A 25,210-nucleotide genomic window follows, 5' to 3' on the forward strand; every position below is an offset into this window, starting at 1 on the left:
GACGTCTTGTATCGTTCGTGGTCATTTTGTACTAAACACGGAATGTTTTGTTTCCCGTAGTGTGGAAGAAGGACGATATCAGAACGACTAAGAATCCGGTAAGTGAATATTAGGTCGGGAATGTGATTGATGTTATACTGATCACCTCCTTGTTTCTACACTCATTGTCCATTTAATTACTGACTGTGGTGCATCTGTTTCTTTATGTATTTTTTAGCCTTCTTTCACCCTGTTCTTTAGTGGTCAGGACCACCACAGGACCACCACAGAGCAGGTATTATTTAGGTGGTGGATCATTCTCAGCACTGCAGTGACACTGACATGGTGGTGGTGTGTTGTGCTGGTATGAGTGGATGAGTTTTTAAATACCGTGTCCACTCACTGTCCACTCCTACCTGGTTGGTCCACCTTGTAGATGTAAAGTCAGAGACGATCGCTCATCTTCTAGACCTTCAGCAGTGGTCACAGGATGCTGTGGCTGGATATTTTTGGTTGGTGGACTATTCTCAGACCATCAGTGACAGTGAAATACCAGCACAACACACACTAACACACCACCACCATGTCAGTGTCACTGCAGTGCTGAGAATGATCCACCACCCAAATAATACCTGCTCTGTAGTGGTCCTGACCATTGAAGAACAGGGTGAAAGGTGGCTAATGAAGTATGCAGAGAAACAGATGGACTACAGTCAGTAATTGTAGAACTACAAAGTGCTTCTATATGGTAAGTGGAGCTGATAAAATGGACAGTGAGTGTAGAAACGAGGAGGTGGTTTTAATGTTATGGCTGATCGGTGTATATGTAGACGTACACAAAATGATGAATTTAAAGCCCTTGTACCATTAGAAATTGTAGCAATGCAGCTTTACAGATACAGAGTCTGATATGAGCTCCATCCCATAAGATCACCCAAAGAAAGCAAACCCAAACGTAACCGTCAGCCATGAGAAGGTTTTGGTGCTGATCTGCCCTCTAGTGGACCATCTCTTTAAATACTAACGCAAGTGATGCTCATGGTAACACTGCATGTGCACATTATTACAGTTTAAGTATAACCACAACTATAAAGTCGTCATTTCATTTCCATGGTTTACCACCAATTTATCCTGGTCAGGGTCACAGTGCGTTCTGTCTTCCCAGAATCAATAATGATGCAGTAACACACCTGGGACAGGTTGCCAGTAGATCCCAGCGGTTGTGTGGTAGAGTCATTTATTTTGGCGCCACCTCAGTGGGTCGCCTCACAGCAAGAAGGTCCTGGGTTCAGTCCTCGGGTGGGGTGGTCCAGGTCCTTTCTGTATGGAATTTGCATGTTCTCTGTGTCTGCGTGGGTTTTTTCCGGGTGCTCTGGTTTCCTCCCACAGTCCAAAGACTGCAGGTGAGGTGAATTGGAGATAGTAAACTGTTCATGACTGTGTTTGACCTTAAACTTGTGAACTGATGAATCTTGTGTAATGAGTGACTACCGTTTCCGTCATGAATGTAACCAAAGTCTGCAAAACATGACGTTAAAATCCTAATAAGTAAATAAAAATAAATAAATTGCGCCACCTGAGTGCCACTTTAAAGTGATATTTTAGCTAATACAATTAATTCTTTATTTGAAACGTCAACAATGTAAAACTACTTCTAAAATGTTAATCGTTTATTTAATTGGGATAGAATTATAAATAGTGGAAATACATTTTTATTGTTAATGAGAATTCAAATTTGAACATGCAGTTAGTGCGTAAAATCTAAATTGTTACTTAAAAATGCTTTCAATAAGTCAGTCATCCGTAATCTGATATTTTGTTTACATTTTTTTTTAAAACTACACCTACAATAGTTTGCTTTCTTTAAAAATCGTATTGATTGTTAGCTCAGGTGGTGCAGCGGTAAAACACACTTGCACAGCAGAGCTGACATTTCGAACTCGTTTGGAATCTCGGCTCTGCTATCCGCCCGGCTGGAATATAACGATTGGCTGTTGCTCATACAGGGTGGGATTTCTCTTAACTTATGCAATTACAACCTCTGCTGGCTGATTGATGGCGCTTGCACAGAGACGAGGGATAATGCGTTGATCAGGGTGTGTCTCTCCGTACACAAAGCTGATTCACATATGAACTTGTCTCGCGCAGGTGAAAAGGTGCAGTCGGTACTGCACACGTGCCGGGGGGGGTTATCAGTCTCGGCTCTCCTCAACCAGGGTGGAGATCAACATTAGTAGAGAGGAAGCGTAATGCAATTAGGTAACTGGATTCGCTAAATTCGGGAGAAAAAAGGGAGAAAATGCATAAACAAAATATTAATGAAAAAAAACCTCGGTGTTTCTTTTAAACGTTTTTATTATCATTAAAATCGAAATGTCAACATTAATCGTACACGCAAGACAGTTGTTTAGAATGTTAGCACGGCTCTTTCAAAAGGTAAGCATATACAATAGAAATTTTATACACACGCTGTAAAGTCATTACAGAGTGATTACAGAGAGCCAGAAGTCGTTTGGATAGTTATTCGGACAGAGCAAGCGTCGGTCTGGAATCTGAACCGTGACTTTTTAACCGTACGTGTACAGTGGTGTTACTGCTGAACATCCTGCGAGCGACGAGCGTATCAGAGTGAATGTTCAGTCATAGAAAATATAAAAGAACTCTAGTCGTGAAACGACTGTACAAAGGAAAGCGTGCAGATGTTTAGCGCCCCTAACGAATACATGGCCGCATATACACCAAATAGGCATAACATTATGACCACAGACAGGTGAAGTGAATAACACTGATTATCTCTTCATCAAGGCACCTGTTAGTGGGTGGGATATATTAGACAGCAAGTGAACATTTTATCCTCAAAGTTGATGTGTTAGAAGCAGGAACAATGGGGACGCTCAGGTGGCGCGATACATTGTGTCGAATCTCAGCTCTGCCCTGCCGTCTGAGGCTGAGCGGCCACATGAACAACGTTTGGCCTGTTGTTCAGATGGGCGGGACTAAGCCGGATATGGGTCCAAGCCGGATATGGGTCCGGTGCAATTACGACCTCTGCTGGTTGATTAGAGGCGCCTACACGGAGATGAGGAAGGAGTGCTCTTAGGGTGTGTCCCTCCGTACACAACGCTAGGTGGCACAACACTCGTCAATGTGTGGGTGATGGGATGCATACGGCTTGCTGCCCACGTGTTGGAGGGGGCGTGGGTTAGCTTCGATCTCCTTGGTCAGAGCGGGGATCGGCATAGGCGGAGAGGAAGCACGATGCAATTGGACGCGCTAAAGGGGGAGAAAATGCATTTTTTTTAAAAACAAAAAAATAGACGACTGGGTCGGAGCATCTCCAAAACTGCAGCCCTTGTGGGGTGTTCCCGGTCTGCAGTGGTCAGTATCTATCAAAAGTGGTCCAAGGAAGGAACAGTGGTAAACCGGCGACAGGGTCATGGGCGGCCAAGGATCATTGATGCACGTGGGGATCCAACAGATGAGCTACTGTAGCTCGAATTGCTGAAGAAGTTAATGCTGGTTCTGATAGAAAGGTGTCAGAATACACAGTGCATCACAGTTGCAGGGCTGCTTTGGCAGCAAAAGGGGGATCAACACAATATTAGGAAGGTGGTCATAATGTTATGCCTGGACTGTGTATATACAGCTGCTTAATAAGCTTTTTGTGTGGAAATGAATGAAATAAGGTTAATTCCTCACCCTAATGCTAAAAAGAAAACTGCGTTAAAGGGGTTTGTGCTTTGCGGTGCTATTTTACAAGCCTATATAACAGCAGCCAGTCAGATTTACTGCAGACACCAGCACATCTAGCATGTAAAAAAATCATGAAATACTGCAAAGTAGTCTAGTGTGCAGTAGGTGAAACAGGAGTGCAGCAAAGTAAGAATCACCAGTGATAGTAGTATGATTAACATTATACACTGATCAGCCATAACATTAAAACCACCTCCTTGTTTCTACACTCACTGTCCATTATTGCTCATCTATTGCTGTTGTTTGAGTTGGTCATCTTCTAGACCTTCATCAGTGGTCACAGGACGCTGCCCACGGGGCGTTGTTGGCTGGATGTTTTTGGTTGGTGGACTATTCTCAGTCCAGCAGTCACACAGTGACAGTGCTGCTGTGTCTTATCCACTCATACCAGCACAACACACACTGCAGTGCTGAGAATCATCCACCACCCAAATAACACCTACTTTGTAGTGGTCCTGTGGGGGTCCTGACAATTAAAGAACAGCATGAAAGGGGGCAAACAAAGCATGTAGAGAAACAAATAGACTACAGTCAGTAATTGTAGAACTACAAAGTGCTGATAAAATGGACAGTGAGTGTAGAAACAAGGAGGTGGTTGCCTCACCTGGGTTAAATTCCCAGATGGAGCGGTCTAGGTCCTTTGCATGTTCTCCCCGTGTCTACGTAGGTTTCCTCCGGGAGCTCCGGTTTCCTTCCACAGTCGGGTTAATTAGAGATACAAAACTGTCCATGACTGTTTGACGTTACGTTAAAATCCTGATAAATAAATAGTAAGGACAGACGGCGTTCTACTCGATATGGAAAGTCGCGGGGGATGGAGTTTTTCCCCATTCCGACCAGTTGGTGGACCAGACCAGCTGATTAAACGTGAAATAAGGTGCAAACCAGCCACCACTGTGGCTGAGAGCTGCGTAAGAGGAGGTGAAACCATGTAAAGTATCATTTTCTGTTCCATTGTACTAAGAACTTGGGTTATTCCCAAATCGGTTATTTCGACCAGAGACGACCATATACAGCGTAGTTACACTATATGGCCAAAAGTGTGTGGACACCTGATATGTTCACACCTTTTTAAAACCGTAGACATTAATATAAGGTTAAGAAGGCTTTCCATAAGGTACTGGAGTGTTTGTGTTGGAATTTGTGCCTTTTTAGTTCATTAGGCTCAGGGGCAAGCCCTAGCATAATGATTAAGATACTGGACTAGTAATCAGAAGGTCGCTGGTTCAAGCTCTACCACTGCCAGGTTGCTGCTCATGGGCCCTTGAGCAAGGCCCTTAACCCTCAGTTGCTCAGACTGTGTACTGTAAGTCTGCTAATGTAAATGACTCCGTTTAGCCAGCCCACACCAAACAAATCAAACCATGTCTATATGGATGTTGTCAAGGGTATTGTCATTCTGAAAGAAGTAAGGGCCTTTCTCAAACTGTTACCACAAAGGAGAACATGTTATTTATGCTTTATTATTAGTTTTATACACCTGTTAGCAATAGGTATGGCAGAAACACCTAAATTCAATAATTTGGGTGCATTTCCAAGCAGTGACCAGGTGCGTACTGTATTTGTTTGAAAGGTGAGCTAAGCAAACGTCTACCCCCAATTTCTATAAATATAAATAGTTAGCCTTTCAGGGTTTAAACAACTAGATTCTTATTTCAATTACAAGGCTTTTGCTGAGCAACTGTACGAGTTTTTGTTGTTGTAATTTATTCTTTGTAATGCACCACATAATTTTATTTTTTTTAAATGGACTGCAGTCAGGCCAGTCTAGCACCCGCACTCCCTGGGTATGCAGCCATACAGCTGTGCAAAACTTTATGTATATGTAAGTGTATATAATTATGTCAGTCATCCACTGCTGAGCGTTGATCCCAGTAAAATCAATGTTTTTGTTTAAACTTTATAAATAATAAAGGTTAAGCATCACTTACACCATACAAGAGCGGAAGGAATCGGTGATGGAATTTGTGAACAGATACTTCCTATGCATTCTCAAAATCTCAAGAATTATTAAGATATTGCTTGGTGCGCTACCAAACAAATTAGGAAAACTTAAGAAAAACCTCCTGCTGTCTCTCGGATACTCACTCAAATATACCTGGTCCACTGCAGGTCTGTACCACATGATCCTGAGCCAGTGGACAGTGCAGGAACGGACAGAGCGTGACTGCGTGTGAAGACTAATATAGAAAAGAACAAAAGACAGGACAGAAAGAAAGAGAAAGAGGATGACGACACAGTCAAGCCTGTCTGTAGTTGCCTCCTTTCGTCTGTACTGGGGGGGCCCCTGTTAGCGTTCCGGAGGCCGGAGCCGGGTGGAGTGGTCAGACGGAAGAAGGGATGAGAGGGGATGAGAAGGCTGAGCAGGTTTTAGTAGTGTTGGTCATTAGCAACCACATCCTTCCTTCTGAGGCTGAGATTCGCTGGTTAGCCGGCCGCCCTGAGGAGCCGAGGGCTTGTGCTGGACACCCGACTCGGCCGCGTTCAGGTCCAGGCTGCCGTCCTGAATGTTCTGGTAGATCTTTTTCGCTGCCTCCAGGAAAGCGTCCTCTACGTTCTCGCCTCTGTTAGAAACGGACGGGTAAGAAACAAAGTGCTAAGTTGCTCTGTAGGAATTAAATGCTAATGTTAAGAATGCCTTTATTTGTCATTAAAACCACCTCCTTGTTTCTACACTCACTGTCCATTTTATCAGCTCCACTTACCATATAGAAGCACTTTGTAGTTCTACAATTACTGACTGTAGTCCATGTTTCTCTGCATACTTTTTAACCTGCTTTTACTCTGTTCTTCAATGGTCAGGACCACAAAGAGCAGGTATTACAGTATTTAGGTGGTGGATCATTCTCAGCACTGCAGTAACACTGACAATGGTGGTGGTGTGTTAGTGTGTGTTGTGCTGGTATGAGTGGATCAGACACAGCAGCGCCGCAGGAGTTTTTAAATACCGTGTCCACTCACTGTCCACTCTATTAGACACTCCTACCTAGTTGGTCCACCCACTAGTCTACCACTGTCCCAAGCCAACTACCCAACTGATTATCAACTACTGATTTTACCGGTGAGTTATTGGACTTTTTTCTAAATAAAATATAAAATTCAGACCTTAAATTTAGACTTTAACGTAACTTTTAATCAAACAAAAGCATTAGTACTGACTTACGTTTTTGCACTGGCCTCCAGGAACAACAATCCTGCGGAAGACATATATACAAAGGCTTTAAATCAGTAAAACAATAGCTTTATTAGTCCTAACAACAATGCACTCCTGAGAACTGCTATGTTTTAGAAATAGGGAAGTTCACTTAAATGGTCTTACTGTATGCATTTCATTAAATTAAATTTAATCAAACTTTATTGTCAATATACAATACAAGGTTGTACAATATAACGAAACACTGTCAGGCTACATCTCCAGTGCAGACCTGAGAAAGACAATAGTGCAAAGACAATAGGGGAGAAGGAACAGGGTGCATTGACAAGGTGCTTACACAGGTCTGAGGTAGTGTTAAAAACTGTACAGTGCAGGTAGATGAGTATATCCAGCTTAAGTTCAAGTAAATAACGAATACGGCTCCAGTTAAAGTGCATGTGCAATGGTGAAGTTCAGTGTAAGAGAAAGCTAAGTAGCTGTAATGTGTAGGGTACAGGGTTGGATTGTGACACTCAGTGTTGTATATGTTCATGTTGGTTGGTATTGCAGGTGTGACCAGTTTAATTGCTCGTGGATAGAACCTGTTCTTAAATCTGGTGGTTCTAGTTCGGGTGTTCCGGTACCTCCTCCCAGATGGCAGTGGCTGAAACAGGAAGTGGCTGGGGTGTGTGGGGTCAGAGGATATACTTCTGGCCTTCCTCAGACGTCTTTTGTTGTAAAGGTCCAGTACGGGTGGGAGTACAGTTGATGGGTTTTATTTATAATTATATTTAGAGGTTGTCACAGCAGATCTGGTCCGCATGCCAGACTTTGCACTGTTGCCACTGTTGGGCCCTTGAGCAAGGCCTGTTTTTTTATCGCTTTTTTAACGATAAGCGTTTTAGACTCTCTTAACCCTATAACGCCAAGCGTATCATATTCGATACATGACTTTTAGAGACCTCCACATCAGTAGGTGTATTGTTTTCCTGAAAAATCTGATGTATAGTGGATTATTCATGTACTGCATGCACCAGAGGACCTTTTAATAAGCCATCCAAAATGGCTATCGGCAATCAATGACCCACCTGTTGTTTTGCATGGATGTTTTCACCAGTTTTGTAAATAGTAGGGTTAAGAAAACACTCACATCTTTACTCATAATGACTAAAGAAACATGGTAGATTGTTACACAGTGTAACGCAGGCCTTAACGGCACACATAAGGGGCCCGAGGAAGCACTGATCTGTGATTTACTTACAATAGACAGTAAAGACTGGCATCTTACCGTTTTCCTCAGCAAACTGCTTGGCCTCTTCGTACGTCACATCCCGCTGGGCTTCTAGATCTGCTTTGTTTCCTATGAGAATGATTACCTGCCAACGCACATGTAAAAAAAAAACATAATTAAAGCTGAAATAGGTGACTTGAAAATTAGAAGACCTTTTCAGGAACCCAGGTGGCGCAATGGGATATTTCGCTAGCACACTAGAGCTGGGATTCTGAACTGAGCGGTCGGCTGGGCACCCCTGGCAGGCCCACTAAGTCAGTAGGCAGTTGTAGCCTAGAGGTTAAAGTACTGGACTAGTAATCAAAAGGTCACTGGTTCAAACCCCACCACTGCCAGGTTGCCCCGTTAGGCCCTTGAGCAAAGCCCTTAACCCTCAATTGCTTAGACTGTGTACTGTCACAGTACTGTAAGTCGCTTTGGATAAAAGAGTCTGCTAAATGCAGAAAGTGTAAGTATAAGTCTGCTGGGTGGGGAAAAGACTAGACTGAAAAGAGGGCGCGGTGTTCAACACTGTGTATGGATTTTAGCTAGTTGCCTAAGGTGCCGGTTCAGAAATGGAGGAACACTGAGATCAGTGTGTGACTCTCCATGCACAAGACTGGCCTCAAGCGCGAATCCATCTAGTTGTTTCTAGTTAACAGATTCATTTGTTCTCAAGTTTAATGTTAAACACAATTAACATGACTGCATGTCTTTGGACTATGGGAGGAAATCAGAACTCCCAGAGGAAACCCACACAGACACAGGGTTTTTTTGTAAGTATTGAGAGTTGCCAGCGGCAGCTTTAACCTTTTTATCTGCATACATGTGTTTGAAGTTGTACAGTCGAGTTACCTTACAGAGGTAGAGTCGTGTTACAGAAGACTACTCACGGTATTGGGATTGGTGAGGTTCCGGGCGTCTGTAAGCCAGCTGCTGAGGTGGTTGTATGTGCTTCTCCTATCATTTACAGAGAGAGGAAGACCAGTTGTCATGGCAGCAGTTAGGTGAACAGCAGACTAGTTGCACAAAGAGCCGTCGTAATATTTTATTTATCAGCGTAAACACCGAGGCTTTCTGTACTTGTGATGTATGTTTGGTAACAACGTGCGAAGGCTGATGGATTAATTGAATCCACAGAGCTGTGAAAAAGCATCTGACACCTTTCTGATTACATCTGTTTTTGCATAAGGACACGCTGGATGAGTTTAGATCATTAAACGAAGGATGATGTCACACTATATGGATTAAAGTATTGGGACATGTCTACTAATTTGTTCATTTTTCAGCCACAACAAAAACATTAAAACCACCTCCTTGTTTCTACACATACTGTCCATTTAATCAGCTCCACTTACCATATAGAAGCACTTTGTAGTTCTACAATTACTGACTGTAGTCCATCTGTTTCTCTGCATGCTTTGTTAGCCCCCTTACATGCTGTTCTTCAATGGTCAGGACTCTCACAGGACCACTACAGAGCAGGTATTATTTAGGTGGTGGATCATTCTTAGCACTGCAGTGACACTGACATGGTGGTGGTGTGTTGGTGTGTGTTGTGCTGGTATGAGTTTTTAAATAGTGTCCACTCACTGTCCACTCTATTAGACACTCCTACCTAGTTGGTCCACCCTGTAGATGTAAAGTCAGAGACGATCGTTCATCTATGGCTGCCGTTTGAGTCGGTCATCTTTGAGATCTTCATAGGACGCTGCCCACTGGGCGCTGTTGGCTGGATATTTTTGGTTGGTGGACTATTCTCAGTTCAGCTGTGACAGTGAGGTGTGTAAAAAATCCAGCAGCATTGCTGTGTCTGATCCACTCATACCAGCACAACACACACTAACACACCACCACCATGTCAGTGTCACTGCAGTGCTGAGAATCATCCACCACCTGTGGGGGTCCTGAGCATTGAAGAACAGGGTGAAAGCAGGTTAAAAAGTATGTAGAGAAACAGATGGACTACAGTCAGTAATTGTAGAACTACAAAGTGCAAAGTACAAATATGGTAAGTGGAGCTGATAAAATGGAGTGTAGAAACAAGGAGGTGGTTTTAATGTTATGGCTGATCAGTGTATGTCTCCAACTTTGCAGCAATAGTATCCCAAAAGGTTTAGGGATTACCTAGGTTGTGTTTTTTTAGCATTGTCATTTGACAATAAGACCCCCCCCCCCCCCCCCCCCCATCCCACCCCACCCCCTTTTTTTTTTTTACTCTCAATCTAGTCTTATCTAAAATTCTTTACTGCTTACACCATCCTCACACTGGCCACAGACCAGACATTAGTGTATTCTTACAGAGAGCTGTATGGAATACGACGAGTCACGCTGTGCAGGGGATGTGAACCCTACATTACTCATGACCTTTTCCCCCGTCAGACATACTGTAGCCAGCGAGGCCTGAAGGGTGCCAAGCCGGGCCAACACTATCTCTAAGATTCAAACTTGAGAGCGTGTGTAAGACCACTGTGTGCTGTGCAGGGGATGTGAACCCTCCATTGTGCGGCAATAAGGTAAAGCCCTTTTCAACCTTTCCCCCCTCAGACATGGCCAGTCAGGCCTGATGGGTGACGAGCAAGGACCTTTGAGATTCAAACCTTAAAAATTGAGCTGTTGTAAGTGTGGTAGTGTGTAAGACCACTGTGTGCTGTGCAGGGGATGTGAACCCTCCATTACTCATGACCGTTCCCCCGTCAGACATGGCCTGATGGGTGCCAAGCCGGGCCAAAAGGATCTCTGAGATTCGAACTTGAGAGCTTGAGCGTGGTTGTGTGTAAGACCATTGTGTGCTGTGCAGGGGATGTGAACCCTCCATTACTTGTGTGTGCATCTGAACCAGACAGAGATGATGCATTTTGTTTAGCGGCAATAAGGTAAAGCCCTTTCCAACCTTTCATCCCCCTCAGACATGGCCAGTCAGGCCTGATGGGTGACAAGCAAGGCCAATAGGACCTCTTGAGATTCAAACTTGAGAGCTTGAGTTGTACGCAGAGGTGATTTATACCTGGTGATGTCGTACACCATGAGCGCCCCGGCGGCTCCCCTGTAGTAGCTGCGTGTTACGGCCCTGAACCGCTCCTGCCCTGCCGTGTCCCAGATCTGCAGCTTGATCTTCTGTCCGCTCACCTCGATTATCCTGGTCCCGAACTCTACGCCTATTGTGTGGGGGCAGTCTGCCATGACTGATGAAAAAACGAGGGAAATTAGATAAAGTGGCCAACAGCATTCATAATTTAAGTCGTTTTTGAGACGGGTGCTCAGGTGGCGCGGCGGTAAAACGCGGTAGCACACCAGAGCTGAAATCTTGAACTCACGAGTTCAAATCTCAGCTCTGCTACCAACAGGCTGGGTGCACGTTCATCATTCGGATAATAATTGGCTCATTCGTCGGGTTTGATGTCAGAGGGGATGCTGTTACGACCTCTGCTGGCTGATCGATGGCAGCTGCACAGAGACAGGGGATAATGGAGATCAGTGCGTGACTCTCCATGCGCAAGACCGAACCCCATATGAGCCCATCTCGTGCAGGTGAAAAAATGCAGTCGACTACTAGGGTGGCCACATTCATAATCACAAAAAGGAGGACATTACACCCCCCAAAGTCATAAAAAGGAGGACATTACACCCCCAAAATTAGGACGTCATACCAGGAACAGGTTTACATGATACTGCAACACACATAATGAAACCATAACCCATATAACAGAGTTTTTAACCAATTTAAGCAAGAATTCTATAACAAATTACTGTTTTACTCACAAAACGTGTCTACCTTTGTCTACTTTTGATATTTAATACGTTCCTCGCTGCCTTTTTTTTTTGTTTCAGCTGACTAATTGACAGCGAGCGGGCGAAATTCAACCACCCAATCACAGACTAGCATTTAGAGGGCGGACCTCCTGAGATTGGCCGGTGGTGGTGGGCGAGCCACGATAGGTAGGCTGTTAAACCAATGAAATACAAAGCATTTGTTTTGTCATGTACCTGAGCCAATGACAGATAATATTGATCAAAAATGTAACCAGTTCACTCCAAAAGGAGGATTTTCAAGTGTCCGTCCTAGTGTTGCATGGGCGGAGGACCGGCAGCTGAAAAACCGGACTGTCCGACCTAAAGCCGGACGGCTGGCCACACTATCGACTACTGCAACACGTGTCGGAGCGGTGTGTGTTAGTCACAGCTGTCCTCAGTCAGAAGTGGAAGTCAGCAACAATAGAGAGGAAGCAAAATGCAATCAGGTAATTGGATACAACTAGATTGGGGGTGAAAAAGAATATTACAGCGATGCTACACATTTCTATGCTATCCTGTTTCCTCTGTTGGTGGAGGGCACAAACAGAAAGGTCTCTTCAGACTGTTCACACACAGTTCCTGTTTATTTTGAGTTCTCAATGGGCCGCTTGTGTGCGATGATGCAAGATGATGCGGCTCTGTGAAGGACAGACACCGCATCTGGAGCGCCGTTTCCTTAGTGAACGAGCATTTTGAAGCGGGCGTACGCGTCGCAGCGCTTCACATGAGCAATCATGCCATATTCAGTGTCGAGAGCCGTATTAAGAGCAGTTGAAATTACCAGTTTGGAGAAACGGTAAAAACTCCAAAATACCTAATCTGTACCAAATAAAAAATGTGGGTGACACATCGTACTTTCATTGCGAGTCAAGCTTTCCTATCCAACATCAGCGCTTTTTTTCACAAAGCTGCCTACCCAAACCTTACTAAAAGCCTTTTCAAAAGAGCGGAGACTGTTAGAGTTGTAGGGTGTAGCCTCATGTCTTTTAGCCTCAACAATTGCTAACAGGTGATACATTTCATGCTTCCAACTTGTTCCAGCATGACTATGCCCCAGGTCTATAAAGACATAAGGAAAAGCTCAGTTTAAAGACTCAGTTTAACTCCAGTAGACCTCAGCCCCACTCAACAGCTTTAGAATGAACCGGAACATCAATTGAATCTTTCTTGACCAACATCAGTACTCAAATTTTGACTGGCACAAATTCCCACAGGCACAAATTCCCACAGACATAAGTCGTGTAGGAAGCCTTCTCAGATGAGTGGCTGTTTTTCCAGCTAAAAATATCACAAAGACGTCACTCTATTTTTAATACTGTTTGGTTTTGAAATAGGATGACCAACAAGCTCATGGTCAGGTGTCCAAATACTTTTGGCCAGATAGTGTATTTCTAACCTTTTTTTTAATATTTTGTTTATGCATTTTCTCCGCGTTGGCCGATCGCGTCATGCTTCCTCTCCACCAATGCCGACCACCGCTCTGATTAAGGAGAACGAAGCTAACCCACGCCGCCCTCCGACACGTGGGCAGCAGCCGTATGCGTCTCGTCACCTACACTTCACGAGTACATATTTGGATCAGCACTGTGTACGGAGAGACACACCCTGATCAGCGCACTCTTTCCTCGTCTCTGTGCAGGCGCCATCAATCGGCCAGAGAGAGTCCCGCTTAATCCGGCTTAATATCCCACACCTATATGAACAACAGGCCGATCGTTGCTGATGTGGTTGCTCAGCCCAGTCGGCAGGCAGAGTTGAGATTCGATACGATGTATTGAGATCCCAGCTCTGGTGTTCTAGCGTGTCTTTTTACCGCTGCGCCACCTGAGCGGCGTGTATTTCTAATCTTAATTAGAGAAGGTCAGCTGGTCAGTCATTGTGAAACTACATGTTCACCCATGTGAGAATCAGGCTTTATAGATCTGGGGTGTAGTGGTGTCGGATGGGTGTGGTACTTACATTTCTTTTCTGTGAACTGATGAAGCAAGCACGACTTCCCGACCCCCATGTCTCCTGAGGAGAGAGCAGCAGGGACATGTTACAATCCACAAAGAAATGCAAAACCAGCGTGACCGAGTACAGCGCTCCATAGCACTCGATGCTAACGAGCAGTGATGAGTGTTTGAGTCATGGGGAAAAAAAGATGAGGAGCTGGGGGATGAATATAGAGTCAGGGATTAAATATGAATGAAATGTAGTCTGTCAGCAGAGACTATGAAGTAATGTGAACTGACCCACATTAAAAACCCTAACATTATCTTACAGTCTTACTTACCGATGATGATGTACTTAAAAATGTACGAGTAGTTGTACGGTGCAGTGGCCATTCTGCCTCTGGAAAAAAAAAAAGGAAATACAGAACATACAAATTACAAACAAAACTTTCTCCAATGTGTGAATGAGTGAATTAATTCCAATCAGCGTGCCAGGCAAACGTGCTTCATGTGCCAGCTTTGGTTGCTGACCCCTGCTCTGAAGTATCAAGTCTAAAAGAAATTGGCCAAATTTGCATTCCCAATACATGAGCATCAGAATCCGAAAGCCCTTAATTATTCACTTTTTTCCTCCTAAATAATCAAAATAGCCAAACACCAACCCACTTCATATCAACATACTGTACCATTACACTACCCAGCCTTTCAGATAAAGCAACCTTGTTGTGCAGCCACAGATATCCAAAACAGAGCTGTAATGAGCTCTTACCACTTTCTCGCCCCGTCTTACGTGACCCTGCTTTGTGACGCTTCATTAGGCTACACGCGAGTCTTCATAGCAGGCTGACCTCTACTAACCAGTTCCACCACATCAGAGTAAACTGATCAACAATTTCCACTTCCTGAGCAGACCTCCATTAAGAAGAAGCAGAGTGAAGCATGTGACTGGCATGCGCCCAGCATTTTCCTTCTCTTCTCAGACATGCATTACTTCTACAGAATTTCACACAATGTTCCTATTTCTGTTATTATCCCACTGGTGTCAAATTCAAAGCCAACAGACTGAATAGGAATGATACACAACATTTATTACTGTTCAATGACGTTATGTTTTTATTTTTATTCACGAGCGAGGTGGAAGGCTTGGTGCAATCGGTATCCGTTTTGGGGCCAATTTTCCTCCCAATGTAATTACTATCTAATTACTAGGGATGTAACGATGCACCACAAGACAGTTAAAAATCGATTCACATGTGTAACGATTCAAATCGGTTTACATGTATAATGAATCAATATTCACTTTAAACAGCAGAGGGCACTGGCGCTATTTACCTTGCCTGGTTGACGTCACTACAGGGTTTTCAGGTTCGGAATTTTCCAGCCAGATGTATTTATTATTTGTATTATTCATTAATTTATTTAATGTGGGATTTGTTTCATTTCAGTTGTTTTACACAAAAAGGGAAATGTGCAGCATTGTTTTGCATAGTTTGTACCTACCTCAAAAATAAAAGGACATTCATTATTTAGATAAATAAAAGATAAGCACAAATACAGTATTTTATTTTTTTAAAGAGAAATAATAAAAGGAAACTTTGTCATCATTTGTCTTTAATTTAATTTTGTTTAAAAAAAAAAAATCGGGAAAAAATCAGATCGTGAACCCAGTATCATGAATCGCATCGGGGGTGGAGTGTATCGTTACATACTACTTATTACCTAATCACTTTTTCCTTCTTCTACTGCTGCTGACCTCCACTCCTAACCAAGGAGGGCCGTGACTAACACACACTTCCGACATGTGTATCCCCGAACCAATTATTTTCACCTACACAAAGTGGGTTCACATGGAGTCAAGCACTGATCTCCATTATCTTCAGACGAGCCGATCATTGCCCGCTCTGTCCGTAGCAGAGCTGAGATTTGAACTTGCGAGTTCGAGATGAACCAGTTCAGTAATCCGTATGTAGTTTTTATTGCATGACTTCGCCCAGCCAAAGACATAGCCTTTCGTGTCTGTGTCGCCGCCCGGCTGGCTGGGTCAGAGTTCTGTTCAGGTGGGTTAGCCAGCCAAGCTTCTGTTCAGATTAGAAATGCAGCTCTCTGTCTGTCTGAATGAGATTATATAGACAGATAACTGCCACATGCACACTGAGGGTGGGTCAGAGTAAGTCTCAAAAAGGAGTTTCTCCAGAACATTCTGCCCTGTGTTCGGGTGTTCGGGCATCCTAATGTCTTAATGTTAATGTTCTTGTCCTCTGTTAACTACAATTCTTTCCAGCATGATGGTGTTTTATAGTAATCAGTTCTTCTCATCATTTATCCAGGGTAAGACAGCCTTAGTTTGGTTATCTGAGCTTTAAGTGAGTTTGTTTGTTTTCTTTGCTGTGTAAGGTACTCTAGAAAGTATTTGCAAGAACCAAAGTTCAAAGGCAGAGATAGTTTCTGATGGGTAACACTGCTTAGCCATCCATACACCCACTATCTACCTTTTAAAATATCTATGTAACTGCTCTGGGTACTGAAATAGGATGCCCAACAAGCTTATAACTGAACGCTGTGCTGAACCGCAACGAGACAGTCAGTAGACAGTAACTTTCAATACAGCCGCTAACAGGGCATGTATCCGTCTACCTTATGTAAATTTACTCTCCTTTTCTAAGCGGCCTTTAAAAAGCTTTGAACCAACAGCCCTGGGGGCAAATCCACAGAGGCAAAGGGGAAGTAAACAGTGCATTACGAAGTACAATTTTTCTGTTGTTGACAGAAGTGCTATACAGTTTTGAAAATATACACTGATCAGCCATAACATTAAAACCACCTCCTTGTTTCTACACTTACTGTCCATTTTATCAGCTCCACTTACCATATAGAAGCACTTTGTAGTTCTACAATTACTGACTGTAGTCAATCTGTTTTTCTACATACTTTTTAGCCTGCTGTCGCCCTGTTCTTCGATGGTCAGGACCCACACCTACAGAGCAGGTATTATTTAGGTGGTGGATCATTCTCAGCACTGCAGTGACACTGACATGGTGGTGGTGTGTTAGTGTGTGTTGTGCTGGTATGAGTGGATAAGACACAGCAGCGCTGATGGAGTTTTTAAACACCTCACTGTCACTGCTGGACTGAAAATAGTCCACCAACCAAAAATATCCAGCCAACATCTATCCAGAAACTGACAGGATTAAAGAAGTCTAGCTTTTTCAGTCACTAAGAATAGCAAATACATTTTGTGTGCAGCATTGAGTCACAAATAAAGTGGCTGAATTTTATGACATTTTCTGTTGTATTAAGAATATTAACATGAGCTTACTTTGACAATGCTAATATAAACAAGCTAATGCTTGCTAAACTGAACCCATGTTTTCTATGACCAAGCTGACAAATTTTAGTAGTTAAAAGTGGCTAAATATTTACCTTAGTGGCTAAGTATAGTAGATAAAAGTTGTTTGGTATCTACCTAGTATTTAAAAAATGTTTAAATTTAAAGTTCCAACCTACATTTGTAGCATAGCATAGACTTGCACAAACTATTATAATTCTGTGTAGCAAAAGTGACACTGTGGCTGCATCCCAAACCGCACAGTGCGCACTCAAGTGTGTCAAAACACATTACCACCGAAACCGTACGCAATGTTTACTAACAAGTACACTAGTGCGTGGTTTGGGACGCTGCACGTATTTCTTGTATGTGGATTATACGGGATGATTTCTTATAATTAAAGAGCCAAAGCTGTAGTCATAGTGGCGTCATAGCAAATAAAAGCTAGACGCAAAGCTGTGACTGTTTCTTGTCAAACAAACAAGCTATTCAGTCCAGAATCTTAAATATTTCCATATGACAGCCATGACAGCTTGTTTTATTTTAATAAACGTATTAAAGCATTGATGTGCGTGAGCTGGAACCAATTAATTCACATTTTTGTTTAATGCATTATCAAAGCAAGCACAAAAGTCACCCCAGCTGCACCAGAATTGAAAATATGAGCATGACAAATTGTAAATATGGTAAAATTTTTAAATGTTGACGCAGAACACGAACAGTCCACCTACAGACAGGGCTAGGTATCTATATACAGCTCGATCTGGTCATGTTAGCCAGCCAGCTAACTGGTCAAGCCGGGTGTTGTTACACCACAAATTGCCTCTATAACCTAACATGGTGGCTATATCTTCATGTCAGTTATAGAGTAATAATCGGACATGTTGTGGATAATCGTTAGATGAAGTAAATGTACTCACCGGGACCGTGTTGTTTATCTGAGGGATGTTCAGTATGTTTCCAGCAGAGATCTACAGCTTCTCCTCAGATTCGCGCACGCGCACGACACGATCACACTATCGCCTATTCAAGATGGCTGCGCAAACAGCCCTGGACTTCCCTTTTTCCCCTCACAAAATGCTTTAACAGCACACAGACATTGCTTTTATCGCATTTTATTTCATCATATGTATCATTGAAGAGCTACATTTAGGGTTGCTTTTGGTTTAGAAGGCTATACGACTTCTAACACGAGTTAAATAAACACATAAATAGCATCCCTGTATGTATAGTGTATGTTGAGTGCATGCATGGGCGGATCTACCGGGGTGGCATAGGGTGGCAAATGCACCCTAAAAGAAAGCCTTGCCACCCCTGCTGCCACCCCAGTTGGCAGCAACAAATTAAAAGAAAAGTTATGGCCAATTTGCAACGCTGCCACTCTGACACAGTCAAAAACTGTTTGCTTTCCCTCTCATACATCTGCCACTCATCACCTGTGTCTTACCTTAATGCCTTTCCTTTGATAATGATAATGCCCCACCTACAGTAGTGTTACCATGCTTTTATCTCCTATTAATGAGATTACATTGTATGGTCACTTATTCCTAATATGAACTGTTTCACATGAAACCTTAAATGCAAGACATTGATTGCATGAGATTAAGTTTGTCTGTATGAGTTTGTAAATGGCAGCCCGTGCCCTTTTGTAGTGTGTACATACTATTTCTCATCAAACTGTTATAACTGTGATTAAATTCAGTATAAATACGTCTGCCATATGTTGCCACCCCTCAAAAATTCCTGCCCCCCTCTCGCCACCCCATAAATATTTTTCTAGATCCGCCCCTGAGTGCATGCATACTGTAGATATAAATCCATGAACAGGCTGGTGGTACAAACTGTTTTAATTACAGTAGTACCCTGAAACTCGACGTCATTTGGTTCTGGGAGTGGCGTTGAGTTTCAAGGCATTTTTCCCCATAAGGATGTATGGGAGACCTGTTAATGCATTTCATGGTCCTGTGGAACTGCATATATTTTACTCACTCACTTTCTTAACCGCTTATCCAATTAGGGTCGCAGGTGAGGGGGACGGCTACGGTATGCCAGTCCATCGCAGGGCAGACACACATACGCACACCCATTCACCTATAGGGTAATTCAGTGTCTCCAATTAACCTGACTGCATTTTTTTGGACTGTGGGAGGAAACCGGAGCTACTGGAGGAAACCCACGCAGACACGGGGAGAACATGCTTTGATCCCGATCCGATACCGAGTCTCAAACCGATACTTGTATTTTTTAGATATTGTCTAGATAAGAACTAGATAATACTGTTCACACAGTGCACACTTCAAGTACATTACAGTTATTCAAATGAATCCAATGTATATGTTTAACAACTGAATAGCTCTGCAGTGCTGAAAAAAATGCATACATCCAAGCTATTGCTTAATGTTCAAAATGAGTGAGATAATTACAGTTTTACCTTGAACTTTACTTTCAAAAAACTCAATTCTGTTTAATGCAGTGATACACTAAAAATAAACAGAAATCTGTGTAGCAGCTTAACTTAAATATAAGAAGAAAAAAAAGTTACTTAACAGCATTACAGTAAAACCTGAATACCAGACGTTTCTACGTGAAGCGAGTGTGTTTTGACCCTTTGGGTCTTCCATAGTGCATGTAATAGCGTGCTTGACTCTAGCTGTCCGCTATTCAGTACCGTAACAGAAGAAGTTAATAAAGTGTTCTGCTCCCGACAATTTGTGGATATAACATGTATTTATTTCTTTATTAAGTGAGTGCATCACTACGTTGTTTTGTAAACCGGAGTGATCCTTAACTCACACACACTCTCACACACCATATAAACAGTAAAATTCTACAGTAATGAACGCAGCTCTGCTCCTACCGCCTCGTGAAACGCTCACATTGCAGACATTACGCTTCACTCTTGGACTTGTTTCACTTTCCAAATTAAAGTATTTCCACACAACGGACATGCTGACGTAAAACAAAGGATCGGGTTTAGGATCGGCTTTAGTAAAGCCGATACCGATCATTAAAAAATGCCTTGATCGGCCCCGATTCCGATCTTTGAGATCGGATCGGGACATCCCTAGTCTTAGAGGTTTATAATGTTTGTAATTAGAGCTGATCTCAGGTCAGTCATAGAGGTTTATAATGTTTGAAATTAGAGCTGATCTCAGGTCAGTCTGAGAGGTTTATGTTTGTAATTAGAGCTGATCTCAGGTCAGTCATATAGGTTTATAATGTTTGTAATTAGAGCTGATCTCAGGTCAGTCTGAGAGGTTTATGTTTGTAATTAGAGCTGATCTCAGGTCAGTCTGAGAGGTTTATAATGATTGTAAATAGAGCTGATCTCAGGTCAGTCTGAGAGGTTTATAATGTTTGTAAATAGAGCTGATCTCAGGTCAGTCTGAGAGGTTTATAATGATTGTAAATAGAGCTGATCTCAGGTCAGTCTGAGAGGTTTATAATGATTGTAAATAGAGCTGATCTCAGGTCAGTCTTAGAGGTTTATAATGATTGTAAATAGAGCTGATCTCTGTTCAGACTGAGAGGTTTATAATGTTTGTAATTAGAGCTGATCTCCGGTCAGTCTTAGAGGTTTATAATGTTTGTAAATAGAGCTGATCTCAGGTCAGTCTTAAAGGTTTATAATGTTTGTAATTAGAGCTGATCTCAGGTCAGTCTGAGAGGTTTATAATGATTGTAAATAGAGCTGATCTCAGCTCAGTCTGAAAGGTTTATAATGTTTGTAAATAGAGCTGATCTCAGGTCAGTCTTAAAGGTTTATAATGATTGTAAATAGAGCTGATCTCAGGTCAGTCTGAGAGGTTTATTATGATTGTAAATAGAGCTGATCTCAGGTCAGTCTGAGAGGTTTATAATGATTGTAAATAGAGCTGATCTCAGGTCAGTCTGAGAGGTTTATAATGTTTGTAATTAGAGCTGATCTCAGGTCAGTCTGAGAGGTTTATAATGTTTGTAAATAGAGCTGATCTCAGGTCAGTCTGATAGGTTTATAATGTTTGTAAATAGAGCTGATCTCAGGTCAGTCTGAGAGGTTTATAATGATTGTAAATAGAGCTGATCTCAGGTCAGTCTGAGAGGTTTATAATGATTGTAAATAGAGCTGATCTCAGGTCAGTCTTAGAGGTTCATAATGTTTGTAATTAGAGCTGATCTCAGGTCAGTCTTAGAGGTTTATAATGTTTGTAATTAGAGCTAATCTGAGGTGTCTTAGATAGGGATGTCCCGATCCTGTTTTTTTGTTCCCACCTGGAGATCGAACCCAGGACCTTCTTGCTGTGAGGCGACAGTGTTACCCTACCGAGCCACCGTGCCGCCCTGCATATATATTTTAGGCTAATGTAAAATAATGGGGTTGTTTTTGACAATTATACACTGAAAATAACACACATATAATAAAAAAACACTAAAATACAGTTCAAAACAGTTAAAATTAATATAAAATGCAATAAAACCGGCACTCTACTACTTTTGTTTCCTTATGCTTCTTAATCGTGAAGATACCGTATACCATTCAGTAAATGTGCATTCACATGAGAAGCGGCCGGTGCACAAAGCTTAACATGACTTATTGTACTTAAACAAGCAAGGCATTTAAGTAGTGGAGAGAACTTATGAACAGTAATAATTAAGAGAAGTTTAGTGTTTGTGTAATTTTTTAATTGTCACATTAAGCTTTTTTTTTAATGATAAGCATTTTAGACTCTCTCGGAAAAGCTAATTCTCGCAATTTCTCAGAATCTCGAGCTGTAACACAAGTTTAAAAGTGAAACAGTGAGGAAAAAAATCCAGACAAACACAAACATGTGGAGCTTTCAGACTGGATTTGACAACTATTGCACACAAATGCATTGAAATTAAATTAATAAATTTTTTAAATAAGGAAACTGAACACGTTGAGTTTAAGTGAAACACTTTTAAGGGTAAAAATTTCTCGACGAAGGGCGCTGAGTTTCAAACATTTTGAGTTTAGGGGATGGTACATTACAAGGTTCCAGTGTATTATTTTTTATTTTTAACTTTGTTAGTAAATATATTGCAAATAGTAAAATTGGCAGGTGAAAAAGTTTGGACTCTCTAGTTGACAAATGCTTTTATACAAACTTTTATAGTTCACGACGTTTTTTGTATTTTTTTTTTTACCCATAATGAATTTGTACAAGCTCTTGCTTGTAGAACCCTTAATTGTATGTCCTTAAGCTTTCTTGTATATTTATTCATCATATTTCAAAGCTTACCCACAAATTTTCAATGATTTCAAAAGCTTTGAGGTTGTTCTGTTTTGCTTGTTTTAGTCGTAAAAGTCATTTGCTAAACTAGCTAATATATTTTGTGGAAACCATTCTTTATCAATCCAGACTTTTCTGTGCCACACAACCCCAAAGCATCATAAAGTTCCCATGCTTATAATTTGGCAATGTGTATACACAGCACATTCACTGTGGCCAAATTTTGATTTATCACCACAGCACATGATTCTAAAATGCCTTTGGTTTATTGGGGTTATATTGGGATTTTGCTTGACCTTTCTGCCAAATATAAGCAGCTAGTCCTCAAGATCCTGCTCAAAAGGAATAGCGTTCTTACACTGGGCTTAATCCTTAAAGGTGAAACATCAGCTGTCTGTTCTCTACCAATGATGGATCATGTTTAGAATGCTCTTATTAGCTTCAATTATGTCCATGGTTTAAATAAACTAAGAGGTGGCCGCTCAGGTGGCATCCAGCGGTGCCGAGTGGCCACATGAACGACGATTGGCCTGTTGTTTATATAGGGGTGGGGTATTAAGCCGGTTAGGGACTCCTCATAGCTGATGCACTGCGACCTCTGCTGGCTGATTGATGGTGCCTGCACAGAGGCGGATCAGGGTGTTTCTGTTCGTACACAAGGCTGAGTCGCATATATGCACTCGCCTAGTGCGGGTGACAAAATGCATACGGCTGCTGCCCACGTGTCAGAGGGGGCGTGGGTTAGCTTAGTCAGAATTAGTGGAGCGGAAGCATGCCGCTATCGGGCAACTAAGAAAACCATTTTTATAGGGAGGAAGGTCCTTTCCCCTTTCCTGTTCCCCAATGTCTGTGTCCTATAATCAATCAAAAAGGTTGACCAACCTGATATTATCCAAGTGTTCCTGATCCAGTTCACTGTATTCACTGTTTCCCTTTTCCATTTACCACAGTACACACCAACAGACCTGGTTTAAGATGTAAGAGGTACCTGTTTAGTTTCTTACACTTAAAACCTTCTGTTTTACATGAGCTACGGCTTTAGTATCTCTTGCTATTTATACTGACTGGTGCCCAGTAGACTGGTAAGCGGCACTCCACTGAATTCCCATTGGTCAGTTCAAAGTCTAAACAATTCTGCCATTTTTCCTCACAGTTGCATGATCAACAACGTGCCAACCAGAGTGCTGATGAAATGTAGTATGCCAGCTCGCCAGTAAGGGGAACTGTTACACAAGTCTGTATCACAGCAGTGGATATTAACTCCGGGCAGCTCCTCCTGTTGGCAGTGGCGGGATGTGGCACAGCCGCTTGTCAGGACGATGCCCAGTGCAGCTGTGGGAGAAGAAAGAAGGCACAGAAGTGTGGGTTATACATTCTGATCACATGCCAATTTTAAAATCACATAGTGGCCAGTAGGTTGAGTGGCTGCTGTACAGTAACATGGGTCCTAAAGGGTTTCCAATAGGTACTCTGGTTCTCTTCAAACATGCAGAAGGTGGATTGGCTGATATAAATTGGCCTTAAGTGCAGGGTCAGACTCAACAGCCAGACAACACAATGCAGGTCTTTGTTTTTGCGCCTCCTTACCCACCCCTACAAGCTCATATACAAACCCTATTTCCATAAAAGTCAGGACATTTTGTTAAATTTATTTACAATAGTTAATTTTATTTACCTTGTATTTACTATTGTATTTTGTGAATATGAACACATTTTTAATTTGATGCCTATAACATACTCAAAAAAGTTGGGACAGGGGCAAAATAAGAGTAAATAAAAGTTGATATTCAATTTACACCATTTTGAAACATTCCACTATAAGCACGTAATTGGAACCAGGTGAGGGTATCTTAATTGGGTATAAACGTAGAAAGAACCAAAATGTCTCACCATCTACTGTACTATACTGTAATATTGTGAAAAGATTCAGGGAATTAAAAAATTTCCATCCATCTATGTATAGGGCAAGGCTGGAAACAACTGGTAAGTATGCATGACTTTTGAGCCACCATGCTACCATAATAAGTAGTGCCACATGGGCTTAAAGGACTTCGGAAAACTGTTGTTACTTAACGTAGTCTACCGCTGCATTAGTAGAAGTACAACCAAGCAATTTAGTGTTCCAGCTTTTATTTTGTCTCATTCTTCCTGCAAACACGTCTTAAGATGAGCAACAGTTCGGGGTCGTCGTTGTCGCATTTTTCATTTCAAAATTCTCCACACATTCTCTATTGGGGACAGGTCAGGACTGCAGGCAGGCCAGTCCAGCACCCGTACCCTCTTCTTCCGCAGCCATGCCTTTGTAATGTGTGCAGCATGTGGTTTTGCATTGTCTTGTTGAAAAATGCATGGACAATTCTGGAAAAGATGACGTCTTGAAGGCAGCACATGTTGCTCTAAGATCTCAATGTACTTTTCTGCATTAATTCTGCATCACAGAAGTGTTAATGACACACCCTGGCTTTTGGACTTGTTGCTGATAACAGCACATATCTGAATGGTCCTTTTCGTCTTTGGTCCGGAGCACACGGTGTCCATTACCTGGAATGCTGATTCATCTGACCACAATACACGTTTCTACTGCGTGATGGTCCATCCTAGATGCCTCCAAGTCCAGAAAATTCGATGCCACTTCTGGACATGGTTAACATAAAGCTTCTTTTTTGCACAGTAAAGTTTTAAGTGGTATTTGTGCATGTAACTCTGTATTGTAGTGCTTGACAAAGGTTTGCCAAAGTAATCCCTCACCCATGTGGTTATATCAGCTATTGTTGAGTGGAGGTTCTTGAT

General features: G+C 42.2%; 1 protein-coding gene across 2 annotated transcripts; it reads right to left on the reverse strand.

Annotated features, from left to right (window-relative positions):
• Positions 1–2,316: 2,316 nt before the first annotated feature.
• Positions 2,317–23,746, reverse strand: rab14l (RAB14, member RAS oncogene family, like). Of its 2 annotated transcripts, XM_062988457.1 has the most exons (9): positions 23,486–23,746; positions 23,303–23,385; positions 14,206–14,264; positions 13,890–13,943; positions 11,143–11,320; positions 9,029–9,095; positions 8,154–8,241; positions 6,896–6,926; positions 2,317–6,296 (listed from the first exon to the last, which is right to left on the reverse strand). In XM_062988457.1, the coding sequence occupies exons 2-9, from the start codon at positions 23,359–23,361 to the stop codon at positions 6,119–6,121; spliced, it is 714 nt and encodes a 237-aa protein (XP_062844527.1). In that variant the 5' UTR covers positions 23,362–23,385; positions 23,486–23,746; the 3' UTR covers positions 2,317–6,118. The 2 variants fall into 2 exon arrangements, with proteins under 2 accessions (XP_062844527.1, XP_062844528.1); XM_062988458.1 differs by lacking the exons at positions 23,303–23,385; positions 23,486–23,746 and adding an exon at positions 18,110–18,184.
• Between the last annotated feature and the right edge of the window lie 1,464 nt (positions 23,747–25,210).

This window comes from Trichomycterus rosablanca, chromosome 26 (assembly GCF_030014385.1).
Source record: "Trichomycterus rosablanca isolate fTriRos1 chromosome 26, fTriRos1.hap1, whole genome shotgun sequence".
In the NCBI taxonomy this organism is placed as follows: Eukaryota; Metazoa; Chordata; class Actinopteri; order Siluriformes; family Trichomycteridae; genus Trichomycterus; species Trichomycterus rosablanca.

Bases quoted from the DNA above. Each gene is read 5' to 3' on its own strand.
- rab14l (XM_062988457.1), bottom strand. From the start codon at position 23,361: ATGGAAAAGGGAAACAGTGAATACAGTGAACTGGATCAGGAACACTTG. The intron at 13,944-14,205 runs GTAAGTAAGACT...CTCTCTCCTCAG, and splicing joins TTTTAAGTACATCATCATCG to GAGACATGGGGGTCGGGAAG. The intron at 6,297-6,895 runs GTAAGTCAGTAC...CGTTTCTAACAG, and splicing joins CTGGAGGCCAGTGCAAAAAC to AGGCGAGAACGTAGAGGACG.